This window comes from Castor canadensis, chromosome 12, assembly GCF_047511655.1.
Source record: "Castor canadensis chromosome 12, mCasCan1.hap1v2, whole genome shotgun sequence".
NCBI lineage: Eukaryota > Metazoa > Chordata > Mammalia > Rodentia > Castoridae > Castor > Castor canadensis.
The window spans coordinates 112,782,024-112,806,213 of NC_133397.1; the positions used below are offsets into that span (position 1 = coordinate 112,782,024).

The following is a 24,190-nucleotide window of genomic DNA, read 5'->3' on the forward strand; positions in this document are numbered from 1 at the left end:
GAAAGGGGAGTGGGTCTGGGGGTCATTTCCATGGCCCCAGAGATATTTCTTCCACAGTCTCCTCTTCCCAGGGCAGTCCACCCCTGAAACTGAGGCTAGGACTTTGGAGAATAACAAAACTTCAGGTGGACTCGGCCCATCCCACTCCTATAAAGCTCTTGTCCTGTGAAGGCAGAGGGGAGCCAGCACAGATCACTCAGAAGCAAGGTACGATCATCAAAATGTCACGGTGAATAACTGAAGTTTGAAGTCTGGACATATTTGGAAGTCAGTGAAGGTGAGAAGAGAGAGGAATGGCTGAAAGGCTGAATTGGGGTAGTGGGTCGAGGGTTACCCTCATTTAGTTGATCTGCGGAAGAACAAGGTTGAATGGAAGGCAGGGTCAGGACAGCTGCTGGATGGGATGGGAATGAAGATTCTGTCCCCTTCTGGGGATAGTTCGGAGAGGAGGGACCCCTGGAAAGTTCACTTCCCAGCTCTGGGCCTGGAAGGAGGGATGTCTTCGGCCACGACTCCACGCGCTTGGGGACTGCGGGGCCCCGACGTGGAGCCCCGACGTGGAGCAGCACCGAGGGTGGGAGTGAGGTGGCACCGCCCCTCCCGGACGCGCGTCGGGCGCCCTCTTGTCACCCCACGCCTCCCCGCCCGGGCCCCAGGACTAGCGGCCCGCCCAGGTGCGCCGGGGGTTGGGCGGGCGCCCGGAAGGTGCGCGCCCCGCCCCGCGCCGGTCCCCACGGCCGCCCCCCGCGTGAAAGTGAAAGTCTCGGGGCCCGCGGAGGTCAAGGATTGGGGGGCGGGGCCGGCGCGGACCCGGGAACGGGCGCTGGGCACTGGAGGGGCCATGGATGGGCTCGGCCGCCGCCTTCGAGCCAGCCTGAGACTGAAGCGCGGCCATGGGGGTCAGTGTCCGCCGGGGTGAGGGCGCGGGGACTGCGGGGGGCGCGCGGCGAGGGCGGGGGAGGTTGGGGACCTGGGTCGGGCGGCGCGGGAGTCCAGATCGCAGAGCAGTTTGGGCGCAAGGCAGGTGACCGCGCAGGTACAGGTGCAGAGAGAGGGTCAGGAGGGGGCGGGGGCGAAGGTGACAGGGACTGCGGGGGCGAGTGGGAGGTGACCGGCCGGAGGAAACCGTTGTGGGGCCCCGGAGCCACGTGTCCTTCCATCCAGGAAACTTGTGGTGTAACCGCAGTGTGCCTGAAGCGTCGGGGCTGCGGAGCCCTCCGGGAGGCGCCGCCTCTGTTCAACCTCGCGCCCCGGACTCCCTGGAGCCTTTGTGGGGTTTCTGGGAACCGCGAAATCGCGTCTCCATGGCGACCTGAGTACCCACACAGGGGCGGTCCACTCTGCCCCTCAGCCCCCGCCGGTGCGATGAGAGTAACTCCTGTCCAGGATGGTCAGGATGGTGCGGGGTTCAGTTAACAGCCAGTGTCAGCTCCCTTCCTTTCTTCTAAGCCAGAGCGCTGGGCTTTGGAAAGAAGGCAATTATGATTTCATTGATTTGTCCAAACCGCGAAGATCCCAGAGGTGAGGATAGTGCGCACTTCTCTGAAGTTCAACGACTTCTGAGTGATCTGCTATTCGTCCTGTTCTCCTTCTGCCACCTTGTCACCCCCTCTCTCCTGCGCCTGGAAAGTCCACCTGCATGGTGGGGAGCGGTTTGGAACTGCGCAGTGGCTGTACGAAATGCAAGGGGAGACAGCTCTCTTCTCTGAGAGCTCCGGCTTGGTTTTCTTGGGCTTCCCAGACCTGGAAAGTTTGTTGACTGGTTGGAGTCGTCCCCTGCCCCAACACACACACACACACACACACACTGGAGGAGCTTCCTGGTGGTTGAGGAACCCGGAAGATGAGCAGTCTTTAACTCTTGGCCTGGTCTAGCTCCTTCTGCTCTAGCACCTGTCAGGCCAGGGGAGTGTGCCTTCTTCATTTTCCATGTCATCCTACAGCTTCCTGGGGGATTTTCTCTTCTCTTACCTTTCTGGCACCTAGGCAGTTGTATATTAGGAGGATGCTGTGCGTGTGTGTGTGTGTGTGTGTGTGTGTGCGCGCGCGCATGTATTTGTATAGATCACACTGGTTTGGGGGGAGTGTTGTGGTGGTCCTGAGTTGATAGCAGCCCTGTTCAAAGAGGAAGGGCTGGCTTTTCAGATCAAGGTAGTAGAAAATCCCCTTACCTATATTCCAGACAATTCTGGGACTTAGTCAGGCGGCTGTGGGAGGGCCTTCCTGGTCGAGGAACAAGTGTAACCAGACTTCTTGACTTCGCTACAAAGAGTGACTATCCCCTCAACTAAATAATTCCTTTCCAGGGCATTGGGGGTTAAATGAGATGCCTTATATGAAATGTAGAGTTTGATGGATGTTAAGTTTCTCCTACTTTTCTGTTGACAGCGGCTTTTGAAAGGAGGAGAAAGGAGTCTTTTGTTAAAAATTTCTTGGGCCTCAGCCCAAAAGTCTAGTTACTTTTTTTTTTCGTCAAGGATTTCTGACTTTGGTTGTTCCCTTGTTTCTCCTGATAAAGCAGGAGGAAATGGACTGAAAATGCTGTCCAAGGATTTAGGAAAGGGCATGATTTCCTCAGGTTGTGGAATGATCAGGGGGTGCTTCTGCTCCCCAAAGCCCTTAGAAAACCTCTGTGGGATATTTGCTGGACACGGGGCTTTCCTAATTCTCACCCTCAGCAGATCCCTTAAAGAGCCTCTGAGGTGCTCCATGCCTCACTTTCCCTCATCTGTATCAGGAAGGTGCAGGTCACTCTGACAGGCAGTAAGTATGGTACAACAAGGCAGTCATGCTGACATTGAGTGTTCTCACTAGTACACCATTCAGACCACTGTTATTTACTATGACTGGGGCTTCCCCTAGGAGTCATGAAAGGGCAATTGAGCCCTGGCTTTTATTAGTGTCACAAATGCCTCATCTAGAGCTTTTAGGACCAGGGCAGCAGCCTTCCCTACCCTAGCTTCCTTTCCCTACTCTAGCAACTCAGTCCCTTCCAGAGGACTGCTAGTTCTTTGCAGGAGTGGCAGACACTGGTGCCAAATCTCTTTGCTGCCTTGCCTCCCCTGAGTCAACTTCCTGGCAAAAGTTCTTCCCCCTTACCTTGTGCATTTCCTTATTCAAAAGTTTCCATGAGCAGGATGTGGTGGTTCACACCTGTAATCCCAGCACCTGGGAAGCAGAGGGAGGAAGATTGCAAGTTTGAGGTTAGCCTAGTTTAGATGATGAGTTCTACATGGGCAACATGGCGAGACCCTGTGTCAAAAGAAAGAAAAAGTTTCTTTAAGAATCCTAGGTGATTTATTGCTACCTTTTCTCTCTTCTTCAGTCTTCAGACACAGCAGTGGGCCAGCAGCTCAGTTTATTGACCTGGCCCAACAGGTAGAAAGACTGAGCAGGAGGGAGGGTAGGGTGAAGATCACCCGGATGCTTTCCACTGCTGCTGAGTGACCTCAGGCTGCTGATGCAACCAGTCCCCTCATCCAGGCTGGAGCTAGTTTCCTGAGTCAGGGCTTCCTATTTGGGAAGAGGGAATCTGCTGGAGTCCTGGAACAGTACCCGTTAAGAGAACTCTTTGCCTTGGCCAGGACATGTTACAAGGGCTGAGAGAGTCAACTGTTGTCATTATTCTAGAACTATCAGAAGCTCCCAGCTCTGACATGGGCTTTACTGTCCACTGCACTACAGAGGATCTTTGGGGTCTGTATAGATTTCAAGGACTCCCTGTTGCTTAGAAGACTTGCTCCATTTAGATAATTATTAGGCTAAGTCTGTTTCTCTTAGTTAAAGCAACGCTGTGGCTTCTTGGTGGCAGAGAGTGTTCAGTCTTGTGCTCTTGTAGAGGTGCTGAAGTTCTGAAATGTAGCAAGTGTCCTCGTTGGGGTTTCAGCCTCTGTTGACCAAGATGAGCACTAAAAAGTTAGCAGTCAAAGTTGTGAGGATCAAGATCTTTGTCCTCAGACCTACCAGGTTCTGGTGCCCAAGGTCTGATGCTATCAGGCAATTGGTGTAAATACTCTCACACACAATCCACAGCCCAGAATTCAAAGCCCTCAGTCCAGAAGCAACTGGGCCTCAGAGATGTTTGCTCATGACCTTTTGTCTCACCGCACCCTGGGGCTCTTGGGAGGAGCCAAGATCTGAGCTGCAGTGCCAGGATGCTGCTTCTGTCGGTACCCACGTTCAGCTGCCTCCAGGAACCGTCATATCCTTCTTTCTCAACCACGGGGTGCACAGAATGGAAACTGCTCCCCCTTCTTTGGAAGATCGTGTGAGGCCTGCCTTCTCAGAGTTGTGGCTAGAGACAGAGGCAGCAGCCTGTTTCTCAGGCTTTCTGTAGCCAGACTGTGGCGAAGAGTCCTCCATGCCTGGAAGGCTGGAAGATGGAAAGACAAGGGGTAGGCCAGGCTCTGAGGCTCTTCAGAAACTGGTTGCCTGGACTCCGAGCAGGTCAGGACTGGATTGCCTACTTCCTTTTTTTCTTAGGGTGATCCTCTTAAATGGACTGTTTCCTCTTGGACTTACTCCTCCCTCTTTTTCTTCATGTGCAAATTTCCATATGGTTCCCCATGTGACTGGGTTAGGAGGTTTCCCCTGCTGGTTTGCAGAGCTGGTTGTGCCCTCTTAGTGGGGTTGGTGTGATCACAGCCACATGGTTCCTGGGCCTGTTTACTCTCCTGATACATTGTTCCAGGACTGCCAAGGTAGGCAAAGATCTGCAGTTCCCTGGGGCTTCTCCATCTGTGGTTTCTTTCCTCCTCTCGGCTCCCTGTGGTTTCAAGTCTCCCAGGGCAGGTGTGGAAACTGCCCACTTGGCTCTGATCCTGTCCCGTGACTGGTGGTGCTGGTCAGGCTTCGGGTATCTCAGCATAGGCAAGGCAGCTTGGAAGTGTGGAAGTTGCCCAGATTGTCACAGACGCCCCAGAAAGGATTGATGAAATACTGAAGGGAGATCTCCGTTTCAGGATCTCACCAGGACAATCCAGGAGAATCTATAAAGGAACCAGAAAGGACTCAGGACCACTCTCTGCCCGTCTTTGCTGGGGGACAGCACTTCTTTGAATATCTTTTGGTGGTTTCTCTGAAAAAAAAGCGATCAGGGGATGACTATGAGCCCACGATCACCTACCAGTTTCCCAAGGTAAGGACTGAGAGGGAGGTGAGGGGACACAGTAGTTTTTGAAAGGTGGTAGTGGGGTTCTGTCTTCTTTCCCCTACCCTTCAGGGTTTTAGAGCTGAGCTCATTGCTCTCGTTTCCTTCTTAGCCCAGCCCTAGTTTTCTGTTATCACCCACAGAATCTAGGTTTGACTGCTCTGTGAGGGACTGGCTTAGCCTCCCTAGCAGGGAAAGTAGGTAAGTGCTCTTACGCCTTTTGGGGCCTCTTGGTTTCCCAAGTTCCATCTTCAGTCACCTTTCTCTGCACAAATGCTTACTTTCTGTAGGACCTCATAGATGGCAACCCCTCCCAAGCTGTGTGGGATGGAGAGGATGGGACAGCCCACAGCTGGTGGACAGGTTCAGGACTCCACCATAGCCCAAGCATCAGACTCTTTCTTGTCTGATCCTGCAGGGGGTGAAAGGATTAGAAGAGGGCATCCTTCTCATTAAGTCCACTCCTTAGCAGGCGCAGCAACTGAGCTGGCTGCTTCACTTTTCTCATGTGGTATCTCTCTGATGTCACCCTCCCAGGGCCTTTCTGTATTCAGTGTGGCCCTTACCTCCTTCCTTCCTCTGGAAATCCTCAACATACTGACGTCCAACCCAAGTTCATGTTGATGTGGCCCAGGAGTCATCTTAGGGATTGTTCCTGACAGACCCAGAATGCAGACTATATAGAGTGAGCAAAGGCACCTTTTGGCCTCATTGGTAGTCGAAAAGCTTGTCCTGAGATGGCTTCAAAAGAAACCTGTCAGCCTTCTGACCCCCTCCTTCTGACCCTACAACTCACTCATCTCTTTTCCTTGCAGCGGGAGAACCTGCTTCGTGGTCAACAGGAGGAGGAGGAGCGGCTGCTCAAAGCCATTCCTTTGTTCTGCTTCCCAGATGGGAATGAGTGGGCATCACTCACTGAGTATCCCAGGTAAATAACTCAGCCTGGGGACGAGGTATCAGATTGGGAGAACAGGGGCAAGCGTGAGCCATGTGGCTCCTGTAGCCCCATCACCTGTCCTGCATGCAGATTTCTGGTCAAGGGGAGGAGTTGATCCATTTAAAAACATCTTTCCTGGGAGTCCTTAATGCCAAAGATCTTAGCTGGGGTTTGACTTCTGTCCAAAGAACCCTAAGAGTCTCTCCCCTGTCCTAGAAGCAATGGTCACTGCTTTTGACTCTGCTGTTGAGTTAAATCTGGACTCAGTGGAAGCTTCGTCCTCTAATCAGGCAATGTAGCAAGAGCCCTTACATCACAAGCCCTGAAAGTTGACTGAGTCTGAATTTTGGCTTCACCACTTATGGGTTGACTTTGGATAAAAAATACCCTGTCAGAGCCTCAGTTCCTTTATCTTTAACCTGGGGATAATAATTGAACCTACCTTGAAATGTTGTTTGGTGAATCAAATGAAGAGATGCATTTGGGACTTGATATCCATGAGCACTTAATAAATTACTGGGGTCATTTCTACTATAATTTATCGGTAACTCCTCTTTGTCCTCATCTCCACTCCTCTGACACTTACTGCCTTCCTATTTTAGAAACTGCTAAGCAAATGCACATCAAGCCTTGTCTGCTCTTTCTTAGGGAGACCTTCTCCTTTGTTCTGACCAATGTGGATGGGAGCAGGAAGATTGGATATTGCAGGCGCCTCTTGGTTTGTGCTACTGAGAACTGCCTCCTCCTCCCTGCAGACTGCTCAGCTCTATAGCTGGGCTTGCTCAAGCCTCAGCTGCAAAATCCCAGTGTCACTGGCAATGGTGGTGGTAGGGAGAACACAGCCCAGCACCTACTGCCATGTTTAGCTCCCTCTACAACCCTGCAGCAACAACATGGCACTCCTCTTTGCTTGTCCAGAGGAGCTTTTCAGGGGACCATAGGCCAGGCTTTGGTTTGTGCTTTCCAACTTTCAACTGGTCCAGTCACTGGGAGATGCGCCAGCTGACTCCTCTCCCTGGCTTCTTTATTTTGGCCTGCTTGCTTTGGCCCCTGGAGCCTTCCAATCAGAGGCTGGGATTTAGACATCTAAGCTCAATTCTTGGGTCCCAGAGAATTCTCCAAGGCACCCTTATTTTTTTCCATGTCAGATGGGTTATGTGGAAGATTTAACAAAGTTTAAGGGAGGCACATGTCATGCAAAGGCATGAACACCCAATCATCATGCTTCTGAACCAAAAAAGGATTTGGAAGGCACCTTTACAGGGCTTTCCTCCCTAGCCATTTCCCCATCTCTAGACCCACATTTTCCTCTCTATGTGACCTGCAGATCATGTTGGCCTGGAGGCAGCAGTGTTTGCTTTTGAGTCCCCAGCCCCCACTCAAGGCCATCTTCTTCTGACCTTGGGGGACCATTTTGACCCCCTTGCTGTCTGAGCCATGAATGGAACCTCTGTACAGTGAGACTTTTCTCCATTGGGTCCATAACCCCCATGCTTTGCTCTTCCCCTGTGCCCCACCAGCCCCAAGTGGGAGAAGCCCCTGGGGAGGCTGTGGCCCTGAAGGAAACTTTTGTCCCTCCCCAGCCTGCCGGCCCTGGCCCTCGCCTTCCCAAAGTATACTGCATCATCAGCTGCATCGGTTCCTTCGGCTTGTTCTCCAAGGTAGGGGTGGAGCAGGATTCCTCCTATCCTGTTGGGCCTGTTCAGCTTCTAGGCTCTGCCTGGCTGCTGGCCCTGCCTGTGCAACCTGAGCCTTTAGTGGAGCTGCTTCCTGATAGCCTAGCCAGGATTGAAGGCACTTGGGAAAACTGAGGCAGAGAGGTGTTTGGGTTCTATTTGATTTCAAGGGACTCTAGAGAACTGTTTCCCCTGCAGAGAGAGGCACTGTTCCCACTTGGGTCAAGTAAGAAAGCAATTGAAGCAGGACAGAGCCTCAGGAGTCTTCTGCCCTGAGTTCCAGTTTTCTCATCTGTCAAGTGGACCTAATGACCACTCACCTTCTTGTCTCCCGGGCTGGTGTGAGGTGACATATGAGAAGTCTCGTTATAAAATGTAGAGCAACAAAGGAGTCTGAAGACAATCATTACACAGTAAGGGCCTAGAGACTTGGCCTGAATCCTTCCAGGGAAGATAAGGTGAGGTCACTAGGACTTGCTGGGACTAACTGGATTGCCAGCACACTGAGTAAGGATCAGAACAGAGTCCTTCAGAATGGACAAGGCCTGTATTGGTGGCTAGAAAGGGCTTCAATGTGCTCTGGTCCTGGCAGGACCCTTGGAGGAGGGGAATATCTCTGTCAGTCTTTGCTTAGATGTTGCTCCCATCTGTGTGGTATTCTGAGGGGTGGAGGAATCCCTGATGCTGGAGAGACTCCAGTGGAAGCTGGAGTTCAGAGTGACTCCCAGGAGGTCAAGCTTCTAGGCTCCCACTTCAGCCAGTGCCATTATCAAAGATGACTTTAATTGTGGATGACTTCCTGGGGACAGTAGTTTTATGATGGTGTTACTAGAAGGGAGGAGTATGGATTAGTAGAGGGAGAATGAAAAGAAAGCTAGGAAAAAGCAGGTCTTGTTCAGGAGACAAAGAGTATTTTATTTAGCGTGAGACTTATTTCTGACAGGGATGGAGAGAGAGCTCGTTGGTGGAGCAGCCTAGAAGATAAATGAAAAAAGCCAGGCCAGCATGAGAGCCTTCTCCTGAACCATGCCTCCTGTGGTCCTTTCCTGCAGATCCTGGATGAAGTAGAGAAGAGGCATCAGATCTCTATGGCTGTCATCTACCCATTCATGCAGGGTCTTCGAGAGGCAGCCTTCCCTGCACCTGGAAAGACGGTCACCCTCAAGAGCTTCATTCCCGACTCGGGCACAGAGGTGGGTTAGCAAATGGGTGAAACCCCCAGCTTCCACAGCATCTCTGTGAAATGGTTTTCCATTCACTAGGTTAAAGCATAGAGAAACTAAGCCAGGTGGGAACTGGGATTTGGTTAGCATTATTGACAGAGGAGAAAATCAGCCCTAAATTTGTTGAACCTTCTGACCTGATGCCCATAAGCACCTAGTTACTCTTTAATCCATTCTTTAATCACTGTTTGTGATCAATACACTATGTAAGTTGAGGTCATTTTTTCTTCTTCAGTACTGGAGCTTGAACTCAGGGCCTACACCTTGAGCCACTCCATCAGCCCTTTTTTGTGATTTTTTTTTTCAGGATAGGTTCTCAAGAACTATTTGCCTGGGCTGGCTTCAAACTGAGATCCTCCTGATTTCTGCCTCCCGAGTAGCTAGCATTACAGGCATGAGCCACTGGCACCCATCTGTAAATTAAGGTTTTGATGCTAGAAATGACTTTGCTTCCAGCCCTCAAACTGCCACTTGTCCCCATACTTCATTCTGTGTGTCTGTCTTATATCTCTACCTTACGTCCCCCATCTGTCTAATTCTTATCGTCCATCCCCGCCCATGTCACATGGGGATGGTATTGTTCTAAGTCACTAAATAGATTGAGGTACCAAGGAAAACATTGTTCTAAAGATTCCAGGGTTGGGGCATGGTTCAAGTGGTATTGCACCTGCTTAGCAAGCACAAGACCCTGAGTTCAAACCCCAGTACTGCCAAAAAAAGTGTATCTGTTCTAAGAATTTAGTCCTGACCTCCAGAACTCTGGGGCATTCATGTGCCACTCTGAACCTTGGCTTCCCCCTAGAAAAATAGGGGAATGGCTAGGATTTTTCATTTACTCAAAAAATAAGTACTGAATGGTTTGCTGTGTGCCAAGCTAAATTATTTTCTGGGTACACAGTGGTGACCAGGTGAACATGGTCCCTGACCTAATGGAGGGGAAGACATAAACATGCCAATGGATGTAATTGAAATGAAAGAAAAACCAGGATGCTACATGAGGAAAAGATGAAGTATTAGGTGGCCAAGAAAGGCCTACCTAAAAGAAGATAAGAATTAAGGAAGGAGAGCAGTTCATGGAGAGTTCCAACCTGTGAACAGCTTTAGGTGAGCACCCTTTGCTCTGGAAGCAGAAGTGGAGTGTGCTCAAGATAGGATCTCACAGTGAAGATTACATGTCATCCTCAGAACAGAGGAAAGCCAACTGGTGGGTTTTTAGCAGGGGGCACAGGATCTCTCTTGTGAGAAGAGTGGAGTAGAACTGGTACAGGCCCATTGTTCTGGGGTTTGTGTGATTTTCATCATGGTGATACGTCCCTTTCTGGTTTTCCCACAGTTCATTTCACTGACACGGCCCCTGGACTCCCACCTTGAACACGTGGATTTTAGCTCCCTGTTACATTGTCTTCATTTTGAACAGATTATTCAGATCTTTGCTTCTGCAGTGCTGGAGAGAAAAATCATCTTTCTGGCAGATGGTCTCAGGTGGGCCCAGCTACTGACTGGCCAGACAGGTCTGCATCTCTGGTTTAAGAGACAGTTTGACAGACTGGAGGTTGTCAATGGGAGTCAGATTAGAGGTCTGGTGTCCATCTTTTTACTCCTGGATCTAGACTTTAGGCCTGGGAAACAGCTGTTGCAACTCCCTTCCCCTGTCTTCGAACTTGATTGCTGCCTAGGCTGAAGAATGTCCCTAATTTAGCTCTGGGAAGGACATGAAGTTTCCTGCGGCAGCCAGATAGGGTTAATGCAGACATGCTTCTGCCCTGGCAAGGACACAAGCAGGAAAGAGGGTGGAGAACAGGACAGAAAGTGATGTAATGATATGGAGGATAAGACCATCTATCCATTTATTCACTCATTCAACAAACATGTGGTGTGTGTCAACTGTTTGCCAGATGCAAAGCATTAGGAAGATACCAACAAGGTCTTTGACCTGAGGGAGGTTGCAGGCACAGGTATTGAAATCAGCAGGATGAATTTCAAATCCTAGTCTTCCACTTTTAGCTATGAAGTTTTCCTCAGGTAAGTTTCTTAACTTCTTGAAGTCATGATCTCCTTATCTGTGGAATGGAAAGGATTGTACCTACCTTGTAAGGTTATGGAGAGGATTACAGGAAATAGTGCACATTAGGTCCCTAGCACTGTGTCGGGTGCATATTGGTAAAGACTAGCTGTTACTCTAAGTTCACAGCTGAGTATGTCACTGTGTGTAGTCAAAGCAGGGCACTATCATGTATTGGTTTTTACTTTTGAGGGACTTCAAGTCTGAAAAGAGGAAACATATGACAGAATGGAAAAGAAAAAAAATAGTAGAGGATTGACCTTTTTGTGTCTGGGAAGGGGGAGAGCCAATAATATTGCGCTAACAACCCTGGTTCTAACCTTTAGAGAAGAAGAAGAAGAAAAGGAAGTTAGGGAAATACCAGAGGTCAGAGGTCAGGTGAATGTCATGAGTTTCAGAGGAAGGGAAGCTTGGGCAGGGATTGGGGACTGTGTGTTTGTTGAAAATTCTTAACAAAATCAGTAATAACCAAAAAGGAACCAATTAGAGGCTCATTCCTGTGAGGAGGAACATTGTTTTTTGCTTTGCTCTGGGTGGAAATGTGAAGTTTCCTTGATGGCTGGGGATCAGGTTCCAGCCTTTTCCCTCAAATCAGTGCTAGGGAAGAGAAGACTGGGGGCTATACCTTTCAGGAGCAGACTTTCTCTAGGGAAATATCTCCACTCCCCACTTCCTTCCCACTTCAGGTCCCTGAAGCTCGGGCTGGGAGGGGACTTCCAGTTAGCTGGAGCCTTAGCTAGATGCTCAGAGACTTAGTCTTCCTAATTCAGGAAGTGCCAACTTGATACCAAGAATTGGATCAAGGTTTCCGAGTCTGTGTTTTTATTGGCAATTTGGGGCAATTTGGCTGGAGAAATGAAGAGCCATGAAAGCTAATAAATAGAGAAGCCAGAGTAGGGCTGTGTGTATGTGTGTGTGGTGGGGGGGTTGGAAAAAGTGGAGAGAAGAGGGCAACTGACTGGTGACTTGGGCAGTAATGACCTGAGGAATGTTTTATTGCAAAGCCTAGAAGAGCCACCTCTGTGGGACTTTCCATGGAGGCAGAGGTTCCTGGAACCTAGGAATTTCCCAAGCTAACTCAGGCATCAACCTGGTAGCTTCCAGTAACCTCAAGCAGCCTCAGAGAGCCATTCGAGGTCAAGGCTGGGGCTGAGGGTGGGTAGACATAAGGAGAGCAGACTTTGCCTCTCTGCTGAGGCCCTGTGTTGACTTCTACACTTATGAGTTCCTTAAAAGTGGGCTACAGTACTACCCTTCCTGGTGTCTGTACCCTTTGCACAGTTGTGAGCACATAGCAGAGGTTCAGTCACTTCTCTGTTTGAAGGAAGACATCTCTTCTTCCCCTCTTCTGAGCCACTTTTATTTTTGGCCAGTAATAAGAAGAGTAACTGGGAAAAGAGGTCAAAGGCGGTCCCACCCTGGCCTGCCCTCCTCCTACTAGCATCAAGTAGCAACAAGCTCTGTGACCAGTGTGGCTCCCAGACTTGCCTTTTTGCACTGCCACAGGCTGTACTGGCAGCAGCTGGACTATGGGCGGAGGCGTGTAGGGTGAGACTCATTCTCTGTGCTCTGTCCCAGTACCCTGTCTCAGTGCATCCACGCTGCTGCTGCGTTGCTCTACCCCTTCAGCTGGGCACACACCTACATTCCTGTTGTTCCCGAGAGTCTTCTGGCCACCGTCTGCTGCCCCACCCCCTTCATGGTTGGAGTACAAATGCGCTTCCGGCAGGAGGTTATGGACAGCCCCATGGAAGAGGTATGCCGCAGCAAGAAGAGTGCGTGCTTTGGAACCAGGCAGACTTGGATTGGGATCCCAGCTCTGCTACTAACAGCTGTGTGATTTGGGGCAAGTTACTTAATCTCTACACTTGAGCTTCCTCATCTGCAAAATGGGGATACAACAGTGTGTAGTGCCTAGGGACTCTGGGGGAAATAGCCCACGTAAGCCCCTGACACATAGTTGATACTCAGTAAGTGTTGCCTCTCTTCCTGTTCTCCTGAAGGACTTCTCTGTGGGCATAGGAGGCAGCATATAACTCATTCGGGGCGTCATGAGACTGTCCTCTATTGACTGGAGACTATCCTCTTAGCTGACTGGATGATCACAGCTGGTCTATACAACACACACCCCATTGGAATTCATTCCGATTCCTTGGAAGCAAGCCCTCTTGTAAACTGTTGAGACTTGAAAATGCAGGGTTTTGCACCAAGCGCCATCTTTCTGAGTAGCTCAGAGCTCAGATGGCTAATAGGGATATAGGTTCAAATCCTCTTTGATTTCTTTAATTTCTAATTTCTTGGCAGTGCCCTTGACACAGCACAGGGCTCAGTTGTGAAAATGGGTATTACTCATATAAGTCTATCCCCAATGTGAGAACACAACTCAAAACATGGGCTGTGCTTTGGACTGTCAGTAGGAACATTCAGTACAGCATGTTACTTGGTCTGAAGGCCGGAGAGCTACTTGGGACTGTCTGCCCTGGCTAACCATTTACTCACTCTGTGCAGAGAGGGCCACCAAGAACAGAAAGGTGTAGAAGCAAGATACTAAAAAGGCCTGGGGCCAGCCCTAGTGGGAGGGTTTCCCCATTTCACATAAGAGATAGCTGAGGTCCAGAGAACCCAGTTGCCTTAGCCCAGGCCACAGAGGCCACAGTGGAACCTAGCACAAATTGAGTCCAAAGTTCTGCTGTAGAAGGTATTGCTGGGATGGAGAGAAGCAGGCTCCATTTCCCTTTGCTCCCCAAGCTCTCACCCTTCCCAAGAGCTGCTGGCTGAGTACACATGCCCTTTGAACCGCCCTTACAATGTGACTAACTAGGACAGAGTATTAGTCCCGTGTTTAGCAATAAAACTTGAAGTGTCCCAACCCCAGAAGTTATGAAACTTCCTGAGTAGCTCCAGCTTTTCAGAAGCTGGGGCTCCTCCCCTGATGGCGGGAAGACAGCGGAAGGCCAGTGAGACTCTGCTTCCTGCTACCCAAGATACTTGGCTTACTTTATTTCAGCAGCTGTTTTGAGAAATGGGCAGAGAGTGAGGGCGGCTGTGTAGCCCAAGTAGGTGTGGTTATACAGTAGACCCTCTGACTTCCTGCATGAACTCTCTGAAAGAGATTACTCCATAGACAATAATATGCACAAATACTGACAAGACTTCTGGGAATGACTTCAAAAGAAATCTTCATGCACACTTTCCTTCCAACCCCCAAAGTGAACAGCCTCCCTACATGAAGGCATCTGGGCCTATATATACAAGTGGTTTCAGGCCTGAACTAGTCAACTTTTCTCCCCTGATGATGGATAATTACAGTGCAAGCTGTTTTTTTGGCATACATTTCAGTCTCTCTCTTTCATTATATTTGAAGGAAGGGAGTGTGTAGGGATTCTTTAAAGACTCAGGTTACAAACTGCAAAGGGGACCAAGACAGTGTACACTGGTGACCATATACCCTGTCTACAGTGGGGCAGCTGAATGTTGCTTTTTAAAAGTGGAATAGCGTTAGAGCTCATGACTTTTTGGGAGAAGTCCCCAATTCAAATTTTATATAAAAGATTTCCAATTTCAATATTGGGAATTAATCCAACTACTGAAAAATACTCTTGAGGACCAAAGAAACAGATTTACTGGTTGGAATCAGACAGCAGCATGCCTGTTTGCAGTTTCTGGTCTGGACTACAGGTCCCTGAGGTCACTACAATAGAGCTGGTACTAGAAATTGGGTCCCTGGGGTTCCAGCTCTGTGCTTGTCTTGCTTGCAGGCTATAGGTAGGTTCTCCTTACGTCCTTTCCTTTCCTCTTCTTGACCGTGGGCCCATTTCCTTCCCTTGGTGAGTTTTCTGCTGAAATGTTCACGACTCTGAGGGAGTTTATTAAATGAAAGGAAATCAATTATTTTTTGGAGCTGGGAACTGAACCCAGGCCCTCCTGCATGCTCAATGCATGCCCTACCAATAACCTCCAGCCCTATCTTCTATGAAGGAGTTTGTAATAGAACCCCAGACAATTGTACATAAAGTTGTTGTAAGCTCTGAATATCAAAATGTGTCTGCCTCCATCCTTGAGCTGACCCAGAGGACAGGGAGCTGACTGGGAGTTGTAGAGAGCAGAACTCTCTGCACTATCTGAGCTTGAAAACTGGTTCTCTTTGTCAGTACTATGACCTCTGGTAACTTAACTTCTTTAGGCTTGTTTCCTAAGGTTGGTAGTCCCTGACTCACAGAACTGTTGCCAGGATTAAATGAAATCAAGTATGCCAAGTGTTTATCGTGTGTGCACCTCATACCAGATGCTCCCTATATAGAAACAATTCCTGTGATCATTTTATTAAGGGAGGGGCTGGTTATGATTTCCCCATGTTGTGCTCCCCTTCTACCCTGGCTCTTTCCCAGGTCCCCTTTCTACACACAGACACACACAAAAACTCTTTCCCCAGAAAGGAAACTCAGATATCTAGAGAAAAATGGTGAGAAGGCCAGAAAGGAAATGAGAATTGAAGATACTGAGGTTGTTACCTGGGCACAAAAGGAACAGCCATGGGAAGAAATGGATGGTAAATCCTGAGGTCTATGAAGAGATAAAACCATTCTGTGTTCACTTCAGGTCCTGCTGGTGGATCTTTGTAAAGGAACCTTCTTACTGTCAGTAAGTATCTGGGTTCAAATCCCCTGCACACCCACCACAAACTCACCACTCTAGTCTCACCATACATTTTTTTTTGCCCGAGGTGCTGGGGTTTGAACTCAGGGCTTTGTGTTTGCTAGGCAGGTGCTCTACTGCTTGAGCCATACCTCCAAGCCCTCTTTGCTCTGGTTATTTTGGAGATGGGGTCTTTTTGCCCAGACCGACCTGGATCTCGATCTTCCTATTGTATGCTTTTTGATCTTGCTGGGATGACAGGCAAGTGCCAACCACACCCATCTTCTTTGCCCTGGCTGGCTTGGAACTTCGATCTTCCTGATCTCAGCCTCCCATGTAGCTTCAGATGACGTACGCATGCACTGTGCCTAGCTATTAGTTGAGATGGGGGTCTCATAACTCCCTGTCCAGGTTGGCCTTGAACCACAATCCTTCTGATCTCAGCCTCCCAAGTAGCTATGATCACAGACATAAATCACCAGCACCCAGTTCAAAATCAAGGTGGCCACAGGCACAGATCTAGATGCCATCACCATAAGGTAACCAGTGTCTTTTCAGCAAGGGAAATAAATCAAGTCCAGAGGACTGAGAGGATCCCTTCTAATGTTTAGTGTTAAAATGGGGGAAATGAAATAGCTTCTGTGGTTTCCCTGCAGGTGGTGACTGGGTGTAATATGAGTGTGGCACTCATGTCTTCCTTATGGCTCTTCTGACACCCCTTACTTTGCACCTCCTTTCCAGAGCTTGACCTGAACTGACTCTGTTCCCTCCTAGGTTGGTGATGAAAAAGACATCCTACCACCCAAGCTTCAGGATGACATCTTAAGCTCTCTTGGTCAGGGGATCAATGAGTTAAAGAGTAAGTCCTAGACCCCTCTTATTTTGGATTTCTGCAGGGAGCCTGAGGACATGATTCCCTTCTAGACGCCTAGATCCTGAAAATGAGGTTTTAACTAAAGCAGTCGCAGAGAACCCACACTTAGGCTCCCATTTCAATCTGTCAGTCATTATGAACCCTTCCCCACCTGTTTTTCTGGGAGCTTTTGGTCTGCACTGGAAGTTGTACTTAGAGGTGACTTTGGGTAATTTTATCCTTCTGCTATAAGATGGCTTTTATTTGCCCCCTGCAGCTGCAGAACAAATCAACGAGCATGTTTCAGGCCCCTTTGTGAAGTTCTTTGTCAAGACTGTGGGTCACTATGCTTCCTACATCAAGTGGGAGGCCAATGGGCAAGGTCGCTTCCAAGAACGGTCCTTCTGCAAGGCTCTGACCTCCAAGACAAACCGCCGATTTGTGAAGAAGTTTGTGAAGACCCAGCTCTTTTCCCTTTTCATCCAGGAAGCTGAGAAGAGCAAGAATTCTCCTGCAGGTACTGTGACAGTCCCAAATATCTCATCCCAGAGGGTCCCCTCTAGGATGAGAGGAGACCCACAGAACAGCTGCAAATTTTATCAGTGGGTTTGGAAGGAAGTTACCTGAAACCTGAGAAAATGCCTCGTTGGCTGATGTTTTGTGAAAGTCAGTCTTCATCAGCCAGCAGGAATGGGCCCCTTTGTCTGTTTTATTCTAGAGTTAATTCCTGTTAGTTACCCTATTTGTTAAGCTCCTTTTTGGGCCAAACTGAATACTGGATATCCAGTGAAGACTTGAGAACCCTGGTAGGGTTAGGACTGTGTGCATGTGTGTGCACACACATGGGCATTGAAGGGGTATGTGCAGTGTATTTTTTGATCCTTAGGTTCATCACAGTCTATCTGACTAGATTAGGTGCTTCTAAACCTGTATTTGAACCCACAGGCTATTTCCAACAGAAAATACTTGAATATGAGGAACAGAAGAAACAGAAGAAATCAAAGGAAAAGACTGTGAGATAAGAGATGTGGTGAGCAGGAGTGATTAGACTACAGGCCAGTTCTGGACTTTGGCCCTGCCAGTGTGGCAGGACCGGTGAAGCTGAGCCCCCAGAATCCACAGCCTCCTTCTGAGTCCTGGTAACCAGGTCTTACTCCATACTGGTGTGAGTTTGGGATCCCCAGCACCTGCTTTTGAAGGACTTTGAGGGCTTTAACCGAAGCTCACAGAACTGTACTAAGCTGCATTTATTTTGGCAGAGGTAACACAGTGGGAAACTGTAGTACCGGTGTTGTAGGTGCTTGGTTAGAAGTTGCTGCAACTGCCATCTGCTGGGAGCCACTTTTACTAGATTTTCAACAGAGAAAACCGTTGTGACCCAAAGGCATTGCTCCCCACTTTTTTATAAAAAAGAGGTATATGGACATGTGAGGAGAATGAGAATAAAGATGAAAATCTTGTTGCTAACATGTGTGTCGTATGGCCATATGAGGACATACAGAGGGGAATAAACTGAAGTGCAAGTGGAGGACCTGGTCATGTGAGCAGTTTTTGGGGTCACAGAATCATAGGGGCCAGCAGTTCCACTTGGAGGAGCGATAAGCGCAGATACTGTAAGAGAAGCCGCGCACTAGACAAAGGCAACAGTCTGGTTCTAGTCAGGTGGGCTTCCAGAATCCAGGGAGGACAGGCTGCCAGCTAGAAGGAGGCAGCTGCAGCCGAGGGTAGCTAGAGAAGAATCTCAGGCCACAGAAGCTAGTAAAGAACACTACATGGCTTCCATAAAGAGGCCTTTTGCCATAACCCGTCTGGACGTGTCCTTTTCCTTCAGTCTTAGAGCTCCCACCTCCAACTGCTTGTTATTTTGAGAAGCCCAGCTCAACTCTTTAGCTAAAGGGAGGATCCCTGAATTGACATTTTTTTCTTTGAGATCACAGAATCACAATTTTAAGAACCCAAAGGATTTTAATGGTCACTTTGTCCCTCCTCCCTCTGTACCAGATGGCTTATTTGAAAACCACAAGAGAAGCAAACATTGTCTTTCAAAACTTCCACCTTTTTAAAAATGTTTTTATTCAAGTGTGACCCACAGAGGTCTCTGAATTCTACACAAAGAATACAAATGGTTTTGGAATACTGAACTCAAGTTAAGCCAGTGTAATTTGATCTGGGGAGCACAGAGACCTACTGCAGGTGGCAAATGTCCTTAATGTCTTCTACAGCTAGAAAGAATCATATCTTTTTGAGGTAGTTTATTGCAGAGGCCCCTAAACATAGTTGCACCTTGAAAGGTTTCAGTACAAGAACCAGAATCTGATGAAGCTTATGAATATATGGGGGGCTCTGTCCTTAATCTACCAAATCATCTGTAGAGATCTGACTGGAAGAGGCAGGCAACCACAGCATTGGGAGGAGTCCCAGGTCAGCTTGGGCTATACAGTGATCGCTATCTCAAAAAAAAAAGACAGGACCTGGAACTCCTTTTTCTTTTTTGATGGTATTGTGTGGTTTGAATTTAAGGCCTTGTGCTTGCTAGGCACTTGGTCACTCCTCCAGCCCGTCTGCTTAATATTTTAGGTAGGGTCTCGAGTTTCAGACCAGGGCTAGCCACAGACCACGGTACTACCGGTCTTGCCAAGGATAGTGGGCATGGACCACCATGCCTACCCTGGAAACCTACGTTTTCTAAAATTGTCTTTTTGGTGATTTTGGTACTTGGCTAGGTAAATGAACACAAGAATCAAGGCCAGTTGAGGTTTTTACAAATGTGCCTTTGATCTGACGCAGATATCTAGGGCTAAAGGAAGCACACAATGAATATTTCAGTGTTTCTCAGACTCCCTTTATGCTGAAAGAATCTAGCCTACACATACTTCAATTAGCCATAACATCTTGGTTTGCAGCTTTACTTCACAAAAGCCCAGTAAGGTGTGGTACTGGACCAGAATTCAGATCTGCCTTCTAGACTACATTCTGAAAAATATCAATACTGTGTGACAGTGGTACATCGTCATCTTCTCCAGGCCTCAATTTCCACAGGAGATAATGAACACCTATTCTGTCTGTTGAAATAACTTGAGTAAGACAATAGGTGCAATTAACCATGCCACACAAGAATTAGCTTCCTAGATGTTGAAGACATTGCTAGCAAAGTCAGTGAAAGATTTCCTTTCCTGCTACAGTCTAGCAAAGAAATTAAATATCTACCTTTCACTGGTAATCCAGATCTATAATAAATTGATGGGACCTTAAAGGTGCAAGAAAGCACAATTGTGGCTGGTAGGTAAGGCAATGCAGCTACTGTTTTTATTCCTGATAACAGAACAAGGTATAAATAGAAGTCGATAATAAAGTACCTTATTTTAACTCTAAACTTTTTCCTGTCTCCCTCTTCATTCAAGCAATGGGACATCATGGATAACTGAAGCAGATCTGGTTCACAGAGGACATGTTCCTATTTCAAACTATAAAATACAGAAAAGCAGAATGCCAGAAAAGGAGTGCAAAGGGACCCCCATGGACTCCCAGACAATTACTGAAAATGTGGGGGAAAGGTGTGAGATTCCTAAATTCCTAAATGGACTAGTTTCCCTTTTTAGAGTTAAACTGTTTCTGTAAGATAGGAAGGTCACATGACACATCAGGACAACACAGCTGACCAAACTTCCTTATTTATTAAAGAACAGAAATAAATTTTGCTTAAAATTTAAAAAAATGACATTAAACTTTGCTTATCTTTTTACTGAACAAAACTGAGAAAAAAGCTGGCTTGCAGATCATATATTTATTTAAAAAAATAAAACAGATTGATAAAGTTACCACATTATTCTGCATGCTAACAGGACTTCCCAAGCCCATGAGAGATGCCATTTCTTGAGCAATAAAAAAATTATTTCCTCAACAATGTAAAGATAGGAAACCTTTCAATCCAAATTCAAGGTTTTTAATCACTCGTTTTACCTCATAACCTAATAGCATGAATCTGTTCCACAGCTGAGCTCCTTACTAAAGAAAGCTTGAGAAGACACTGAACAAGGATGTTACTAAAAGATGATAATGTGTTAAAATTAAAAGCAACCATCTTTTGACCTGAAAATATTCTACATTAGAAATTTCCACCACTGGGGATCTGCTCCTCATGACGGTATTTTTCCAGGATAATCACAAACACATGGCATTTTTTTCCTGCATGCTTTCTTGGGCCAAACTCTGTTTGACAACATGTACAATTTATAGGATGAGACCTGAAATTCCCATTCTCACACAGGATAGTTAGGGAGTGTTACCAACAACAAAGAATGAAAGTTATACAACATTGATTATTATAAATTATATTTGTTCTTATCCACCCCCATTCTCCTTAGTATGTTCAGATTCTCTCCTGTGGAAAACATAAGTTTCCTATGTAACACCAACTGCATCATTAATGATGATTAGAATGAGCTGTAGAGACCTTGATTCTGAAGACATGTATGTGCAGATGAGACGCGATCTGATTGCAGACACTGACACAGTAGCGGATCAAATCAAAGAAAGAGAAGACCTGGAGAAAAAAAAGAGACTGTTAGATTCTCAGCACCTGCTCAGGCTCTTCCTAAGCTTCCTGGAAGGACAGAAGGTGGCCTTTCCTGATGATTAATCACCACACTCTCAGACAGGAAAGAGTTTAAGTTCTGTGGGACATATTGTCTGAAGTAACTGCTCAACTCTGCCACTACAGCCAAAGACAACACATAAAGAAATGGCTGCTGGGTAAACAGGCTGTGCAGCCACAGGATGCAGTTTGAAATTTCTGTTTTACACAATCAGAAATTTGGAATTTATGAGCACCAACGTAGGCAAGACTAGTAAGAAAAACAATAAGAAAAGGCTAAAATATGAAGTCATAAGGAATGCTCACAACCCCTCATATGTGTGATCTTTCTCTCAGAGCTGGCCCACTGAAACAAGAAAAGAAGTAGCTTCCAAATCATGAAAGAAGACAAGAAGACAGTGCAATACATACCAGGGCAATCCAAAGGACAATATATTCATCAATGAAGCTGTTAAAATACTGGTCCAGAAACAAAAGTGCTGGACCTATGAATGCTGTGTCATGTAAATGCATTTCACTTTTCGTCATGTGTGCAACCTATGAGTAGAATAATAGCAATGAGGTGGGCATTTTCATATTAGAGCAACTGCAAACAACATAGTAAATCAAATATTAAGTTTCAAAAATTATGTAGCAATGGCTGTTGAATTTCCAAAACTAAAAACCCAACAACATGAAACTGTGAGAAAGAAAGGCATATACCACATCAACAAAGTCTACAAAAAAATGCTTTTTACCAGGAGACTTAATATGTGTCCAGGCAAAGATGGAAGAGTGCAGATAAAGTGAACAGTCAAGTTAAGCAGTGGACAGAATGGTGAAAAGTTGTAGAAGTTCAAAGAACTTCAGGCAAACTCAAATTGTAGCTTCACAAGAGTAAAAAGAGCTCCCATAAAGATGTCAAGAGATTTTTACTGCAAACTCTAAGACTGCTAGAGAATGGACAGAATGAAAAGTAAGTCCATAAAACCAAAGTAAGATGAACATTAAAACAAGTGAAAATTGAGGTGCTTACCACAAGCTTATTAGTGATTTTAGCTGATACAAAACCAAATGTCAGTATATAAAGACAGGGATGTTTTTCAAAAAGCTGAACTGCTGATTTCTTGTAGATCATTACAGCTAATGTAATCACTGATCCAATATGGAGAAAAGGAGAAAGGACACTTGTCCCCTGCACAGAATGAAGAGTTAACAGCATTCAATATGCACCAGATGCTACATGGCTCTACCATAAAATACTTCAACACAAGCTTTTCTCTCTCTCCTCCTTCCCTTCCCCTTTCTCCCTCTCTCCCTTTCTTTTTCTCTTCTCTTTTTTTTGAGACTGGGGCTTATTATGTAGCCCAGGCTGGCCTTAAATTTTTCAGGTAGGGTCTCTTGCTTTTTGCCTGGGGCCAGCCTTGGACTGAGACTCCTGAGTAGCTGGTATTACGGGCATGCACCAGCACAACCAGCTACAATCCCAAATTTCTAGAACTTCATGGTGCCTGTCCACCAACAATTCCTACAAACTGAACCCCAGAACAGCTAACCAGCGTGGACTGTTAGGCAGAAGATGAGGATTTTACCTGGCAGGTCAGGCTTATTTTTACATAGCAGGTCATACTTTCTAAAATAGATGCATATATACATGTGTGCATGCACAAAAATTTGGGTATATAAGCATAGAAAAGTATGTCTGTATATAAAACTGAGCAGTTTTAGACAATTTTTGAAGGATAAGTAGAAATTCTAAATTAATAAACGATTTTGTACCTCTCAAATGAAAGACAAAGTAACTACAAAATCATGCCCTAGTTTGGAAATTACTGATAATCTTGAGATATACTCACTGCTATCGTTGATCCATTTTTGCCAACACCACCTGTGAAGATTACACGGAAGTAATTTGTACAGGAAAATATGGTCCCTGCCACAGTACAAAGTGCAGGAAAAATTTTCATTTGAATATTCAGCACTGGAATCTTTAATAGATACAGAGAAAAAAACAATTAATATATATATAAACCAAAATAAGAGAGCAGTACAGTCAAATATTTGATTCATAGTCCCAAAAGCTCTCCATTCCTTCCAATTTAGTTAATATTTAAAAGTAATAGAAGGTTCCTTCTCTTCTTTTTGTAAGCAATGTAATAAGTCTCAAGAGACGAGGCTTTATAAACATCTCACTTCTGACACCTACCTTAAAAAAAAATCTGACTTTATTAATTTGTGTTATAAGCTAAGTAAAGTTTTTCTAACATACCCCAGAAATCTGGCAACAGTGAATTATGCTGTCTTCTGGCATTTTCGTAAAAGTGGCTACCTTGTCTCTAACTTTGTGTATTTGTTGAATTTTACCTCTAGGTCTATGGTACACTCCTAATTGTTATAAGGAAGTATGGAACATAAAAGAACAGATTTTAACATCTGCAAAGTAAGCCAGGCCTGGTGGTGTATGCCCATAATCCCAGCACCCCCAGAGGCTGAGACAAGCTCTAGGCCAGGCTCTGCTACACAGAAAAACCCTGTTCCTCCCTCCCCCCAAACAAAAACAACAAGAAAAACAAAACAAACCCCCTGCAACATAGAGAATGGAAGGGAAAGTTCTATTCAGAAGAGTTCCCAATTGTTAGGATATAGACAACTAGTAAGCTGAGAGCAACTGAGATGGTATTCATATCCCAGAGAAAGAATACATCAAGCACACCCAAATAGGCATAGCCCTACAATACTGTAACTCTAAATTTAACATACTAACTTTTCAGAAAAGTAAATATTATTACTGATATAGGGCTGTATACTGAGAATGTGGACTATCTACCTAAAGTAAGGGGCAGGGAGCTGAGTTTGGTAACATGCATTTAACCTTGCAAGCACAATACCCATCATTGAAAATAAAAGAACTTGCACCAACTATTTTTTTTTTTTTGGCAGTATTGGGGTTTGAGGTCAGGGCTATGCAGGTGCTCTTCCACTTGAGCTACTCCTCCAGCCTGCACCAAACTTTTAAGACCATTTAAAATTCTCTTTGTTGTACCCCTCCCTTTGCTACTCTGGTTACAAAATTTGTCCAACA

General features: G+C 46.5%; 2 protein-coding genes and 1 non-coding gene across 9 annotated transcripts in view; 1 reads left to right on the plus strand and 2 right to left on the minus strand.

The window, feature by feature from the left end:
- Window positions 1-669: 669 nt before the first annotated feature.
- Window positions 670-23,097, plus strand: Dennd2d (DENN domain containing 2D). Of its 5 annotated transcripts, none has more exons than XM_074050776.1 (12): window positions 670-915; window positions 4,962-5,137; window positions 5,965-6,077; window positions 6,735-6,804; window positions 7,670-7,747; window positions 8,815-8,955; window positions 10,319-10,467; window positions 12,626-12,803; window positions 15,647-15,688; window positions 16,457-16,541; window positions 16,813-17,052; window positions 17,481-23,097. In XM_074050776.1, the coding sequence occupies exons 1-12, from the start codon at window positions 894-896 to the stop codon at window positions 17,555-17,557; spliced, it is 1,371 nt and encodes a 456-aa protein (XP_073906877.1). In that variant the 5' UTR covers window positions 670-893; the 3' UTR covers window positions 17,558-23,097. The 5 variants fall into 5 exon arrangements, with proteins under 5 accessions (XP_073906877.1, XP_020039960.1, XP_020039962.1 ...); XM_020184371.2 differs by having other exon boundaries at window positions 670-899; XM_020184370.2 differs by lacking the exon at window positions 670-915 and adding an exon at window positions 1,100-4,446.
- On the minus strand, window positions 7,229-7,330 carry LOC141415337 (small nucleolar RNA U13). Its single transcript, XR_012440311.1, has one exon. It is a non-coding gene; the product is annotated as a small nucleolar RNA U13 (small nucleolar RNA).
- Window positions 20,191-24,190, minus strand: part of Cept1 (choline/ethanolamine phosphotransferase 1) — a 39,568-nt gene continuing 35,568 nt past the window's right edge. For all 3 annotated transcript variants that reach the window (XM_020184375.2, XM_020184376.2, XM_074050777.1), the window contains exons 6-9: window positions 22,965-23,096; window positions 22,145-22,303; window positions 21,541-21,666; window positions 20,191-21,078 (exon numbers count right to left, since the gene is read on the minus strand). In XM_020184375.2, coding sequence (XP_020039964.1) covers window positions 20,959-21,078; window positions 21,541-21,666; window positions 22,145-22,303; window positions 22,965-23,096 — 537 coding nt within the window. In that variant the 3' untranslated portion in view covers window positions 20,191-20,958. The remainder of the gene's footprint in view (window positions 21,079-21,540; window positions 21,667-22,144; window positions 22,304-22,964; window positions 23,097-24,190) is intronic.